General features: G+C 47.1%; 1 protein-coding gene across 2 annotated transcripts in view; it reads left to right on the forward strand.

Moving 5' to 3' along the window:
- Window positions 1-15,141, forward strand: part of LOC115386904 (uncharacterized) — a 29,176-nt gene extending 14,035 nt beyond the window's left edge. For both annotated transcript variants that reach the window (XM_030089360.1, XM_030089361.1), the window contains exons 5-6: window positions 1,106-1,723; window positions 11,829-15,141. In XM_030089360.1, coding sequence (XP_029945220.1) covers window positions 1,106-1,723; window positions 11,829-14,523 — 3,313 coding nt within the window. In that variant the 3' untranslated portion in view covers window positions 14,524-15,141. The remainder of the gene's footprint in view (window positions 1-1,105; window positions 1,724-11,828) is intronic.
- Window positions 15,142-15,958: the final 817 nt, after the last annotated feature.

Below are 15,958 nucleotides of genomic sequence, written 5' to 3' on the forward strand. Positions count from 1 at the left end.
AGTGAGGCCAGACTCCTGCCCGTTACTCATATGCAGCCTGGCTGAAAAAATAAAAACATTTAAATTTTAAATCAGGAAAATGATCCCCCACTTTCAGGCGGCTAACACCCCCACCCCCCACCCCCCCAGTGCTCCAGCCACGTGCCCCCAAGATACAGGACATCAGTTACCCTGACGCAGGACAAGGCGACAAGGCTAGGAGCACACCCCCCCCCCCCCCCCCCCCCCCCCGCCCTCCCCAGGACCAAGGTGGTCAGCAACCATAGCCAGATAGCCAGAGACCCACTGACAAGAAAGCTGTTCATAATCACTAGTTTGGTAAAAAGGCACAGTTTAAAATTAAAAAAAAAAAAATAATTTAATAAAAATCCTATGAAACATCTTCAGCCACTGCATCATTATGGTAGGCAAATGGGAGGCAGAGGAATTATGACGCTGCAAATTACCGGCATGGCGAATTCGGATAGAACAAAAATTTTCAGCAGTTAAGACATCAGTGCCATCAAAATGTTGAACTGAGGCAACATGTAACGGCATTTTGATGGCACTGATGTTTTAACATGGCCAGGAACCGATGAAAACATCAGAGGTGTCAAGAAAGTACTTTCCCATGCCATGTTTTTGTTGTGCCCAGTCAGTTAACAAGGGCTGGGCTGATTTGAATCACCTGCAACAAACAGTTCTGGCCCAGGTGATCACAATCAGCCCAGCTCTTCGAGAACTGACTGGGTACATGGAAACATGGCATGGGAAAGTACTTTCTTGACACCTCTGGAAAACATACATACAGAGACAACTGCTGGGCAAAAATGGCGGAAGCAGATGATCGTAATCGTTGTCACAACTCTCTCACTATAGGAGAGACTAGATGTGTGCAGACTAAGGAAAGCCTGGAGAAGCACTGCTGGAGCTTTGCTCTGGCCAACTGAACCAGAGAAAAGCTGAACTCTAACGACCCGTTTGCTTTCTGTGTCTGGAGAACCCAGGTACCAAGAGAGAGGGAGAGAGAGAGAGAGAGAGAGATATTACAGCAGAGTGACAGAAGTCTACTGTATCCAGTCAGCTGACTTCTGACTGAACAAACCTTCTCTACTGTTATTGACAGGAACATGCTAGAAGAGATGGCCAGACATCAGCAAGAAAAAAGGACGAGCACTGTGACGGCAGCATCTGACTCCGAGGCGGCAGCATCCAGCACCGAGCCGGCAACATCTGGCACCATGGCGGCACCGTCCGGCACTGTGATGGCAGCATCCGGCACCGAGCCAGCGGCATCCGGCTCCAAGGCGGCAGCATCCGGCACTGTGGCAGCAGCATCCGGCACTTTGGCGGCAGCAGTCGGCACTGTGGTGGCAGCAGTCAGGACTGCAGCCGGCAAGGTGGTGACAGCAGTCGGCACCATGGCGGCAGCATCCGGCACTGTGGTGACAGCAGTCAGCACCGTGGCGGCAGCATCCGGCACTTTGGCAGCAGCAGTCAGCACTGTGGTGACAGCAGTCAGCACTGCAGTCGTCGCTGTGGCGAACGCAGTCAGCACTGCAGTCGTCGCTGTGGCGAACGCAGTCAGCACTGCAGTCGTCGCTGTGGTGAACGCAGTCAGCACTGCATTCATCACTGTGGTGAACGCAATCAGCACTGCAGTTGTCGCTGTGGCGAACGCAGTCAGCACTGCAGTCGTCGCTGTGGTGAAAGCAGTCGACACTGTGGCGGCAGAACTGAGACGGTGAGTCAGCAACACGGCAGCACAGCTACTCCGGTAGTGAACCTGGGCACCAGAGACTAGAGGCGTGTGCCCGTGAATACCGGTGTAGGACAGCGAGGCGGTGCCGTCAGCCCCTACATGGCCTTTGCTCTGCACTGGACTTCACCTGCATTTCCCGGTCACTGAGCAGACAAGATCATCACTGACCTATTACTTAACACCATGCAGTCAGTCTGTTAACCTCGTCCCTGTAGTCAGACTCCTTCCCCCCTGAGATAATTCAGACCACGGTGGGATCATCCACAAACTTTGCGATTGCATTTGAGAGGTAGGTTGGGGAGCAGTCGGATGTGTAGACCGTGAAGAGGAAGGGACTCAAAACACATCCTTGTTGAGAGCCGGTGCAGGCATGGGTGGTGCTGGACAGGTGGGGGCTAAGTCTGACAAACTGTGGGTGATTTGTCAGGAAGTCTTTGATCCAGAGGCAGATGTTGGTTGAGAGACCCAAGTGGGACAGTTTCTTGACCAGGATCTCCCAGACGATGTCATTAAATGCTGGACTGAAGTCCAGGAATAGCATCATGACCTGGCTGCCCGGGTTTTCCAGATGGTGTCATACCAGAAGGATGACGTCCATTTAGGTGACGCTGAATTTTACACTTTTAGACTTGTTTCAGATGGGTGTGTCCCATATGAGCGCCCCATTGCTAAAATGTGCATTTCAGGACAAAGGCCCAATCCCATTTCTCTTTCTAGCCCTACCCTTAGCCCTACCCCTTGCCCCTACCCCTTTGAAACGGAGCGCTAAGGGGTAGGGCTGAAAGTAAACCCCTTGGAATTGGGCCACCCCTTCGACAATTGCGTACGTCATCACTAGTCGTCGCTGCTGATGACGTAGGCAGATGCAACAATTGTTTGCCGAAGAATGTTTTTCTTACATTTGAAACCTTTTTCATTGAGAGAATACTTACATTTATGAACTTCTTTCGTTGCGGACTCTGCCATCTTGCAGATCTTGCAAGGCTTTCTGGGAAATCTGTCATACCCCTCCGTTTGGAGTGTGCCTCGGGAGAATCTCCGTTTGGAGGGGTGCATAGCCCTACCACTTCCCCCTACCCCTCCATCATAATGACATTCGGGACACCCCTACCACGTGAACGCGCAAAACAGAGGGGTAGGGCCAAGAGGGAGGGCTAAGGGGTGAAATGGGATTCAGCCAAAATCTGGTCAAAATATTGTCAGTTACATCTTCTATCATCATGTCCTTGAAGGGGGCTTGAAGATGTAACAACAATATTTTGACCAGAACTTGGCTTGAGATGAGAGTTTTAGCAATGAAGGTGTCCATATGAGACATGCCTGTCTGAAACAAGTCTAAAAGGGTCAAATTAGGTCGTGCCAAAATGAGCGTCATCTTTCTAGGGGCTAAACCACTCAAGATGACTTTCACCATAGTGGTGTTAGTGTCCTCTGTGGATCGGTTTGCCTTGTAGGAAAACTGGTGGGGTCCAGAATAGGAGGCAGACAGGCTCTGAAGTGCTGAGAGACCAGTCTCTCAAAACACTTCAGAACAGGTGTAAGTGCCATGTGCCTGTAGTCGTTGGGGCTGTCCACTGCTGTCTTTTTGGGGATGGGGATAATGATGGAGGTTTTGAGGCAGAGTGGGACGCTGGCCAGTGACAGAGACAGTCCAGGTCCAGGTTACTGACCGTGTTAAAATATCAGTGCCATCAAAATGTTGAACTGAGGCAACATGCAACGACATTTTGATGGCACTGATGTTCTAACATCATGTTCTTCCGGAAAATGTTAAATAATTTGGAAGAACTGGGAGACCGCCATGCCACCTACCGACAGCCAGGGCCGCGCTCTTCCCCCAGCTGATCCTTGCTGCTGATGCCACATTAAAATCTTGAATAATATTAACTAAAACATCTACGTCACCCTGATTCTTAATAAAAACAATAAGATCATCTGCATAGGCCGATAAAATCATGCTTTCTCTAAAACCCAGTAAAAACAGACCCTGCAGACTGGAACCTAGTTCAGTGAGGAGGAGCTCCAGGGAGAGAACATAGAGCATCCATGACAGAGCACAGCCCTGCCTGACACCTCTGCACACCCTAAAAGGAGCACACAGACTGCCGCTGATCTTCAGCACACTCTCAATGTCCCTGTACAGCACCTGGATCTTAGCTATGAAATGCTGAACCCAAAACTTTCCATGACCCTCCACAGGAAGCTGTGCTCAACTCGGTCAAAAGCCTTTTCCTGGTCTACTGAAATCAGACCAGCATCCATGTCCAAAGAACTAGAGACTTCCGAAACGTCCCGAATCAGGTGGACGTTGTCCACCATGGACCTGCCGGGGACACAGTAGGTGTGGTCCCGGTGGAGGACCTGCTCCATAGCCCTCCCCAGCCTGGAGGCCAAGACCTTGGACAGGAGTTTGTAATCCACACAGAGCAAGGACACGGGGCACCAGTTCTTGATGTCCTGTGGGTTTCCCTTCTTAGGGAGCAGAGTGAGGACTTCTCTCCTGCAGGACACTGGCATGAACCAGAGGCCAGACACTCATTGTGGGCGTACAGGACATCCCTACCGGACAGGACAGGATGTCCCAGAACGCGTTGTAGAACTCGGCGGTGAGACCGTCGATCCCAGGAGACTTGCCCGTTGGCATCGTCTGCAGGGCTGCCCGCAGCTCCTGCATGTCCAGTCAGGCCTCCAGTTGTTCGTTGGTCTCCTTGAAGACACGAGGCAGTCCCCACAGGAACCTCTCCAGGAGCTCCTGCTCCTCCTTGAACTCGCTTCCGTATTGAGAGGAGTAGAAGCCCACCGCCAACTTCTGCATCTGGCCTGGTTCAGTGATCTCCTCACCCGTGTCTGAGAGCAATGCGTGGATCACTCTCCCCTGTCCAGTCTTTTTCTCCAGGCTAAAGAAATCCATCCCGGTGATGGTCTGGTACCGGGACCGAACCCGTGTGCCCTGCACTTTAATGTCCAGCAGGTCAGCTAAAGCCATTTCTTTCCTTTTGAAGTTTTTAAAATCACCTTGATTTCCTGTGGACTCACTTAGATGTTCCAGTTCCACTATTTCAGTCTCTCGATCCTTCATAGATCTGGTGATATGGCTTGTGACATTGAGGGTGTGCTGCTGATACAGGAGTTTGATCTGCATCTTACCGTGGTCCCCCGACTGCCTAAAGGCCTCAGTATGCTTCCCAGTCGCAGCGATGCCGTTCCTACACCGTGTGCATAGGACCCTACGCCGCGCCTACGCCGGGGCTTGATGCGCACCTCCTGAAAATTGTGACTTCGCATCGAGGCAACGCGTGGTGATGTGAACGTCGAGGACTGTGATTGGTCCACTTTTGCGTTTATAGAATGAAGTAGAACTCACCCCGAATCTTTTCTGATCCGAACAGTGCTTCGGGAGAAATTTAGATCCAAAATTGAGCGGCGCACATCCCATTAGCGGACTTAGCAGTGTTAGCACTGTTAGCTGACGGGGCTATGTGTATAGCTGCTCCTAAAATGGCTTTAATTGTCCAAAAGCTCATTAGTTTTACCGATATTTCATCATGTCCGCTCATGCCACTCCTTCACCACAGCCCGGTGTCGCCAGATATGTCATATATGTTTGGTAAGTGCACGTGTGTCTAGATATGTACGTCTAGAAATCTATGTCTATAGATCTGTGTCTAGGTAAAGAAGTCGCATTGTTGTTGTGACTGCCTAGCGGCTTTGTGGTGAAATTGCAGAGGAGGGTGTTCCCTTGACACAGAAGCAAGATATGTTCAGTGGCGGTGTAGGGTTGCCGGCGTAGGAACGAAGTCGCTGCGACGGCGAAGCATACTGAGGCCTTAAGGCTGCTAAAATCCCCCTCCCTCTGTCTAAAACCCTCCCAAAAAAACAATAAAGCCTCCGTAAAACTTCTATCAAAGGTTAAGACAGAGTTAAAATGCCAGTAAGCACTCCCTGGCCTAACATCTCTGATAAAAATATTGTTTAAAGGAATACTCCGAAGATTTTGGACCCATGCCCTATCCCTATCATTTACAAAGTGAGATAAGCTCATAAATACCATTTTTGTGTCTCTGCGTCCAGTGGCTGGATCCCAGCTGTTAGCATCGTAGTTAGCTTAGCTCAACTGCTGGAGGTGAAGAGGAGACAGAGCCAGACTGATGAAAGTGGACAAAATAATCCTTCCAGTGGTCCAGGGGACGGCGTATTAGCATGTGAAGTAAATCGGAATGGTTATAAAACATTTTAAGACGTGTTTTCATTTCAATCTGCTAAAATAACATTTGATACACACAGATCTGCACAAGCATAGTGCTCCGCGGAAGGATATACCGGCACACAGCGGCTGAGTCTATGGCTGCTACTGCTGTGCTGTAGGTGAGATGGTGGGAGAGGTTCAGAGGAGGGAAGAGGTGAGGTAGTGGAACCAAGGTGTTGGTGGATTTTGATGACCTTGTCATTAAAAAACTGGAGGAGAGAGTTACAAGACTCTGCAGAGTACAGGTCAATCAGTCAATCAATCAATCAATCAAACTTTATTTGTATAGCACTTTTTCATATTAATAAAAACAACGCAAAGTGCTGAACAGTAAAAAACAGCAATAACAACAAAATAATAAAAACCACACCATCAATAAGTATACACCACACAAACACACACACACACACACACACACAGACACAATCCCAATTTTTTGCGCACAGGAAAGCAGAGGAGACATGGCATGGCACTAAGCATCATGGGAAAACACTACCAGTGGGGCCATCCACACCAGGAGAAGGCGAAGGTCATTAATACTGGGGCCCCAGCGCTCGACCCCTGACCCCGCCAGACCAAGGGGAACCCGCACACCGAAGTGTTGAGACCCCCAGGCCAACCAGGACCAGAGGACTCGAGCGCAGTGACCCCAGCAGAGGACCGGAACCAACTCCCGGTGTGAAGGACCCCCCTCAGGAAACACTGGAGCTAAACAGCTCAAAACATAAAAAGACATGATACAAAGCTAATAGAAAATAAGTAAGATAAGATTATAAAGTAAAAAAGTAAAATAAGTTAGAAGTACATAATAAAAATAGAATAAATAAATAGGATAAGTAGAAATAAAAATGACAAAAAATAAAAATGATGGAGATAAGGACTATAAAAGGTCAATTAAATGCCAGATTAAAAAGGTGTGTTTTTAACCTCCCATTAAAAATATCAGCAGTCTCTGCAGTCTTGAGGTTCTACGGCAGGCTGTTCCTCAGGAGGGGGCTGTAGTGGCTAAAAGCCGCCTCGCCATGGGTTTTTCTTTTTGCTTTTGGAACACACAATAAGCCGCTGCCAGAGGACCTCAGGGCCCGCGAGGGTCAATAGGATAAAAACAAGTCAGTTAAATAAGAGGGCGCAAAGCCATTAATACATTTAAAAACTAATAAGAGAATTTTTTTTCTTGTCCTGTTCGGCAGCTGGGGCATGCAATGTTGTATGATTGTAGCCTTTTACTATCCAAACAGATTTTAATGTTAGCAGCAAGAAGAGACTGAATCTTATCCTGCTGCTGCCTTTATTTAAAACTGGCATCCGGCATGGCTGAGGACAGGACCGGGATGGAAACGCTCAGAGAGCAAGAGAAAGGGAAACGGGATGGGGATGTCGGGGGGGGGGGGCACAACTTATATACAAATTCACAATACAAAACTGTTGTCGACACACCATACGCAACCAGGAACAATCCCAAACCCAAATCTAGACAACACCAAAACAGAGCCGACAACCAACACAAAAAAAATTGACAGAACCAGAAGTGATATATATGTGTATATATATATATATATATGTATATATATATATATATATATATATATATATATATATATATATATGTGTATATATATATATATATATATATATATATATATATATATATATATATATATATGTGTATATATATATATATATATATATATATATATATATATATATATATAATAAGAGACTGCACGCATGCGGCTGAGTTTTGTAATAGTTGTAGGTTTGAAATGTTCTTTTTGAGAAGGCCACAGAGCAAGGCATTACAGTAGTCTAATCTACAGGAGATAAAAGCTGCATTAGCACCTCTGTACTGGCCTGACAGAGAAACGGGCGGACTCTGGCTATATTCTTAAGATGATAAAATCCAATCTTAGTTATGTTTTTAATGTGTGGAATAAAAATTAGCTCAGAGTCAAAAATCACACCTAGGTTCTTAACTGATTGTGCTGGTTTAAAATCTAATAATTTAGGTAAAATTTTCTCTCTCTGACCTTCGAGACCGATAACTAAAACCTCAGTCTTGTCCTGGTTGAGCTGTAGGAAATTCACTGCATCCATGACTTGATGTCTGAAATACAGTTAAAAAGGGTTTTTATTGGCCCTGAGTCACCAGGAGACACGGCGATGTACAGCTGAGTATCATCAGCGTAACTATGGAAACTGATGCTGTGTCTCCTGATGACGTCCCCAAGTGGAAGCATATAGAGATTAAAAAGTATGGGACCTAAAATTGAACCTTGGGGAACCCCACACCTAATTTCAAGGGTTCCTGAGGAACAAGTATCCAAACTTACATAAAAACATCGATCTGTGAGATAAGAACTGAACCAGTTAAGAACAGTACCAGAAGGCCCACCAGGTGACTTAATCTATTTATTAAAAAATGTGATGGTCTACTGTGTCGAAGGCGGCACTCAGGTCCAGTAGAACCAACACTGTGAGTTTTTTATTATCTAAATTCCACCTGATATCATTTAAAATCTTTAAAAGGGCCGTCTCGGTACTGTGGTTCACTCTAAAACCAGACTGATGTCTTTCTAAAATGTTATTGATCATTAAAAAGTCATTAACTTGGTTAAAAACCAGTCTTTCTAAAACTTTACTTAAAAATGGTAAGTTGGATACTGGTCTGTAGTTATTAAGAACATTGGGGTCTAAATTGCTCTTCTTCAGAAGGGGCTTCACCACCGCCGTTTTAAAGGCAGTGGGGAAGACACCCGTCTGAAGAGAGCAGTTCATGATATCTAAAATCTGTTCCTCAAGGAATCCATAAAGTGATTTAAAAAGCGGTGTGGGGATGGGATCTAAAAGGCAGGTTGTTGATTTTACTTGGGAGAAAACTCGACCAAGAGTCCTCGCATCAACCAGGTCAAAACTGTCCAGTGTTTCCTCAGGCATGGACAACGGTTCAGCTGTGTTCACTGATAAAACCTGTTGAGGTAAAAGGCTGGACCTGATGTCCATGATTTTAGTTCTGAAGTGGTCTGTAAAGTCTTCACAGAGAGTGTGTGTTGGCTCCTTTAAAGCTTTGTTAAAATCAGTGCCGGTTAAAATGTTGAAGGTGGAGAAGAGGAACCGGGGGTTGTCTTTATTTTCTGAAATAAGTTGAGAGAAGTGGGAAGTTCAGCCTGTTTAACTGCATTATTGTAGATTTTGAGTTGTTGACGTAGAGTCTGCTGATGTACAGTCAACTTGGATTTTCTCCACCTTCTTTCAGCACTCCTGCAGTTTCTTTTCAGTTTGATGATTGTACCGTTTTTCCTCCACAGGGGTTTGGAATGGTCCTTGATTGTTATGGTTAAAAATGGAGCTGAGTCCAGGCTGGACTTCAGTTTGCTGTTAAAATTGTCAACGATAAAATCAAGGTGCAGGTAAAATCACAGCAGGAGTGCTCTGTAAGATCTCTATAAAATCTGCAGCCACTTCAGAAGTAAGGTAGCGTCTCCTCACTGTTCTCACCGGGGCTTCCTGCTGGTTACAACTGGTGATGTTAAAAAACACACATAAGTGGTCAAACACAGCCAGATCAACAACAGAGGACACACTGATGGACAGACCGGGTTAGAACCAGGTCCAGGGCGTGTCCTCTGCTGTGAGTTGGCTGTGTGACATGCTGTTTAAAATCTAAACTGTTTAAAAGGTTCAAAAATTCTCTGGACATAGAGTCCGAGATGTCGTCAACATGTAGGTTAAAATCACCAGTTATTAAAATTCTACTATATTTAGAATGAATTATTGTTAAAAGTTCTGAAAAATCACTAATAAAAAGACTGGAGTACTGAGGGGGTCTGTAGACTGTTAAACACAGGATCGGGGGACTGCTAAAAACAAAGGCGTGGTGCTCAAAGGAGGTAAGACTATTAAAAGCTACTGCACACTCACTCATTGAGTATTTTGGTAACACTTTATTTGAAGCCCCCCTGTATAACACATTATAAGTACATTTATAAAGCATTATAATACCATTATAACACGTGTAGCTGTAGTTATAAACATTCATAGATGATCACAATGCCAGCACCTAACCCTAACCCTAACCCTATGCTGTATAGTGAGTTATAAAGCATTGTGATCATGTATGAGTGTTTATAACTACTTATAATGTGTTGTACCGGGTGCTTCAAGTAAAGTGTTACCAGTTTTTTGAAATGGAAGCAGTCCCTCCACCCCTCTTACACTATCTGGTTGAAAATAAAAAGTTAAAATTTGGTGGGGAAGCCTCAGTGAGGATAACAGGTGCATCATTGCCAAGCCGTGTCTCATTTAAAAGCAGACTGTCGAAGTTATTGTGTAAAATAAAACCATTAATAATAACAGATTTGTTTAAGAGAGAGCGCACATTCAGCAGCACCATATTAGTGTTGGTGGGCGGGCTGAATGTGCGCTCTCGGTGAAGTTTAACTGATAAAAGAGTCCTTTGTTGTTTAAAAACAGTCCGAGGGATGTGGTGTCTGGAGGAGATGATAACTGGGATGCTGTGGATGGTGTGTGGTGTGTCCGGGGACAGTGAAGGTGTGTGATTGGTGTGTGTGGCATGTGGTGGATGGGAGAGGCTTCCAGGTAGTCGGTCAGTGGGGGATGTGTGGACTGCTTGCTGAATGTTACCTGCTAAAATGGAGCTGCCCAGCGTGCTCGGGTGAAGTCCGTCTGGGTGATAAAAAGCTGGGCGGTTCCAGAAAAGGTTAAAATTGTCAGGGAAATAAAAATTGGAGGCTGGCAGGAGCGCTGAAGCCAGGTGTTGAGGCTGAGCAGTCTGGAGAAGCGCTCAGCGCCCCTGGAGAAGGTCGGCAAAGGTCCGGAGATAAAAACCAACCTTCCACAGCTCTCCAACAGGTTAAAAAGGTCTTTAAAATCCTGCTTGGTGACCTCCGACTGCCGCCGGGCCGTGTCGTTAGTGCCGACGTGGACGATGACCCGGTGGACAGTGGAGGGGAGGGACTGCAGGAGCTCTGGGAGTCTGTGGAGGATCGTGGGGACAGTAGCACCAGGAATACACTGCATGATGCCGTTAAAAAAGCGAATATTCCTGATGCTACTGTCCCCAACAAGGAGTGACGGGGGGGAAAGAGGGGACAGGGCCGGGGCGGCTGCAGGGGGTGTAGAGAGTTGGATAATACTGTTGAATATGGAAAAGAGTGTCTTACTGCTGCCAGTACATCCAGACAGGATGTCCTTCACGTAGGAAAACACTTTTTCAAATCTGGACAGCTCACGGGTCAGAAGCTCATCTGGCACGAAGGGAGGGACATTGGACAGGACGAACCTGTCCGCGAGTGTAGTGCCTGACTCCACCACAGCATTGGCCTGCTCCACCTGGTCCAAAAAAAAAATCACCATGACGCTGTTCATCCTCGCGACCGACTTCACATTATCGTAGCCCACCTTCTCCCTCGCAGCCAGGGCCACGTCCTCCACGCTGCAGGGGAACTGGGCTACAACCCAGACCCCGTGTTTGCGGGTGAGCTGTCTGAGGTTGGTCATGGCTGCAGCCAGACCCCCAAACAGACCGCAAAACCCACCAAGTAACCTAAAAATGATATAAAACAAATAAATGTGCTCTGTCATTAATGAACTACAGTGAAAGTGAACTTTAAGAATCTAAACAAACAGAAAAAACAAGCAAAAAAGCCACACCACACAAACCACGCTCTCACACACTCCAGCCGCCGCCCACACCCAGCATGCACCACGAGAGTGTGAGAGAGAGAGAGAGAGAGAGAGATGTTACAGTAGAGTTACAGAGGTCTACTGTATTCCAGTCAGCTGACATCTGACTGAACAAACCTTCTCTACTTTTATTGACAGGAACAAGAGCAAGAGGCAAAAAGAAAGAGAGAGGGAAGGAGAAAGGAGGAGGAAAGAAGAAAAGAGGAGGCAAGAAGAGATGATGCAAGACGAGATAAGGATGCAAGAAGAAAGGGAGAAGGAAGAAAAAAGGAAGAGGGAAGAAGAAAGGAAGAAGGAAAATGAAAGAGAGAAGAAATGGAAGGAGAGGCGAATGAGAATCATGGATTTCCTGATCATGGGTTTAATTATGGTCATCGCTTTAATTGTGATCTTTGCTTTAATTCTGATGATTGCTTTAATTGTGTTCTTTGCTTTAAAAATTATATTTGCTTTAATTCCATATCTGAGTTCATGCTGGAGTACAGGTGAACGGGAACAGAGAGCTGCGATTACAGAAAGAGAGTTGAGTACTGGACTCCTCAAGGTCCAATCAGACAACTTCCAGATGTCCAGACTCCCACAGGTGGTCTCCAAGCACAACCTGGATGTCTTCCTCAACACGGGGAAATCAGATGCTTTGGACCCACCACCACCTGACAAATCAGATGCTGTGGACCCAACACCGCCTGACAAATCAGATGCTGTGGACCCAACACCGTCTGACATATCAGATGCTCTAGACCCAACACCTCCTGACAAATCAGATGCTCTAGACCCACCACCGCCTCACAAATCAGATGCTCGAGACCCAACACCTCCTGACAAATCAGATGCTCTAGACCCAACACCTCCTGACAAATCAGATGCTCTAGACCCACCACCGCCTCACAAATCAGATGCTCGAGACCCAACACCTCCTGACAAATCAGATGCTCTAGACCCAACACCGCCTGACAAATCAGATGCTCTAGACCCAACACCGCCTGACAAATCAGATGCTGTGGACCCACCACCGCCTGACAAATCAGATGCTATAGACCCACCACCGCCTGACAAATCAGATGCTCTCGAACCACCACCGCCTGACAAATCAGATGCTGTGGACCCAACACCGCCTGACAAATCAGATGCTGTGGACCCAACACCGCCTGACAAATCAGATGCTGTGGACCCACCACCGCCTGACAAATCAGATGCTGTGGACCCAACACCACCTGACAAATCAGATGCTCTAGACCCAACACCGCCTGACAAATCAGATGCTCTAGACCCAACACCGCCTGACAAATCAGATGCTGTGGACCCAACACCGCCTGACAAATCAGATGCTCTAGACCAAACACCTCCTGACAAATCAGATGCTCTAGACCCACCACCGCCTCACAAATCAGATGCTCTAGACCCAACACCGCCTGACAAATCAGATGCTGTGGACCCAACACCGCCTGACAAATCAGATGCTGTGGACCCAACACCGCCTGACAAATCAGATGCTGTGGACCCAACACCGCCTGACAAATCAGATGCTGTGGACCCACCACCGCCTGACAAATCAGATGCTGTGGACCCAACACCGCCTGACAAATCAGATGCTCTAGACCCAACACCGCCTGACAAATCAGATGCTCTAGACCCAACACCTCCTGACAAATCAGATGCTGTGGACCCACCACCGCCTGACAAATCAGATGCTGTGGACCCAACACCGCCTGACAAATCAGATGCTCTAGACCCAACACCGCCTGACAAATCAGATGCTCTAGACCCAACACCTCCAGACAAATCAGATGCTCTAGACCCACCACCGCCTCTTAAATCAGATGCTCTAGACCCAACACCGCCTGACAAATCAGATGCTGTGGACCCAACACCGCCTGACAAATCAGATGCTGTGGACCCAACACCGCCTGACAAATCAGATGCTGTGGACCCACCACCGCCTGACAAATCAGATGCTGTGGACCCACCACCGCCTGACAAATCAGATGCTGTGGACCCAACACCGCCTGACAAATCAGATGCTGTAGACCCAACACCTCCTGACAAATCAGATGCTCTAGACCCACCGCCGCCTCACAAATCAGATGCTCTAGACCCAACACCGCCTGACAAATCAGATGCTGTGGACCCAACACCGCCTGACAAATCAGATGCTCTCGAACCACCACCACCTGAAAAATCAGATGCTCTAGACCCAACACCTCCTGACAAATCAGATGCTGTGGACCCACCACCGCCTGACAAATCAGATGCTGTGGACCCACCACCGCCTGACAAATCAGATGCTCTAGACCCACCACCACCTGACAAATCAGATGCTCTAGACCCAACACCGCCTGACAAATCAGATGCTGTGGACCCAACACCGCCTGACAAATCAGATGCTGTGGACCCAACACCGCCTGACAAATCAGATGCTCTCGAACCACCACCACCTGACAAATCAGATGCTCTAGACCCAACACCGCCTGACAAATCAGATGCTGTGGACCCACCACCGCCTGACAGATCAGATGCTCTAGACCCAACACCGCCTGACAGATCAGATGCTCTAGACCCACCACCGCCTGACAAATCAGATGCTCTAGAACCAACACCGCCTGACAATTTAGATGTTCTGGACCCACCACCGCGTGACATATTATATGCTCTAGACCCACCACCGCCTGACAAATCAGATTCTCTAGACCCACCACCAAAGGACCAAATGACTGAAATTGCCCCGCTGGTATCTCCCTCTGAGCCCAGAGGTTCTGATACTGAAGAAGGCCGCTACGTGGACAAGGATGGACCAGGTGAACTTGTATATCCATGGATGCAGCAAGACAAGTAGGATGAGGTCGTACATTTCCGTTGCTACTGCTTATATATAGTCATATATATTCTTGCATTCACACGTATATACTCCAGAATGAAGGCAATTGTTTTAAGGATGATGAAGATTCACGTCAAAAATACATTGATTTATTTACTGATTGATTTATAGATTATATAGATAGACTTACATTCACAACACAGAATCAACTGAACAGACAGCCAGTACAAAGATTTTTTTTTTCTCCAAAATTAGGATTACATTTAAATGGATTAGTTGCGGACATTGTTTTGGGAATTTCTATAGTTTGATAAGAAGTGTGCATAGTGTAATAATACATGGAAATCCATATTAACAATGTGCAATTTACTATATCTAAAGGTCAGATGGATAAATTCCAAACCCTTTCATGCAGACTTGGACTTGGTAAACATGACTTCTTCAGGTACCTCCAGCTTCGTCATTATTATGTGAATGAAGTACAATGTACTCCAGCAGATGCCCCCTCCAACCTCATTCAGATCTTTGTAGAGAGTTATAAAAGGAGTAGCAAAAAAAAACACTGTGGGAGCGCTCGTTTCCACACCCGCGCATTCAAGGCGCATTCCAAACTACACAACAGGTAGGCAACGATTATTTTTAATAAACTGGTTTCTTCAACACTGACTGCCTGGAATGCGCGGGTATGGAAACGAGCGCTTCCACCAATGCGGAAGTGAATTAACGCCGCACCGCCCGCCGCTGACGGTCTAGGCGAACGAAACAAGCTCTCCCACCACCTGCGCCCCGCTTCACCAGCTGCTACTGATGGAGCTGTTTCCTGAACCATTCACACATATTTGAGCAATCCCTGAATCTCCCCCTGGCAGCCATGTTGAGAGCTGAAACGCTCAGTTCTGCACTGCTCTTCCCATAATGCATAGCTCCTCCCCAGCTCTGACATAGTCTGCACGGCTCCTCCGTGTATTTCCCCCGCCCCTCTCAGGGGCAGGGGAAATACACCGCAAATTGCTGAGATGAATGCTCTGAGGGGGGCGTGTCACTAAGCTGAGGAGCTTCTTAAAGAGACAGGGACTCATTTCCAGTCATTTGAGGCAGCCTGATGCAGAGGCAAATTTGATTTAAGTTTTTTTGACACATGCAGAGGCGTCAAGAAAGTACTTTCCCATGCCATGTTTTTGTTGTGCCCAGTCAGTTAACAAAGGGCTGGGCTGATTTGAATCACCTGCAACAAACAGTTCTGGGCCCAGGTGATCACAATCAGCCCAGCTCTTCGAGAACTGACTGGGTACATGGAAAACATGGCATGGGAATGTACTTTCTTGACACCTCTGGACACATGCAGCTTTCACCATCCAACTTTGGGCAAAGCTGTTGCTTGAGTGTGCTGTAGATTGAAACTAAAAGGTTAAAAAACACATAACACCCCTCCTTTAAAGACCAGTTTACCCAT

The sequence above is a fragment of the Salarias fasciatus genome, chromosome 4 (genome assembly GCF_902148845.1).
Source record: "Salarias fasciatus chromosome 4, fSalaFa1.1, whole genome shotgun sequence".
Lineage (NCBI taxonomy): Eukaryota > Metazoa > Chordata > Actinopteri > Blenniiformes > Blenniidae > Salarias > Salarias fasciatus.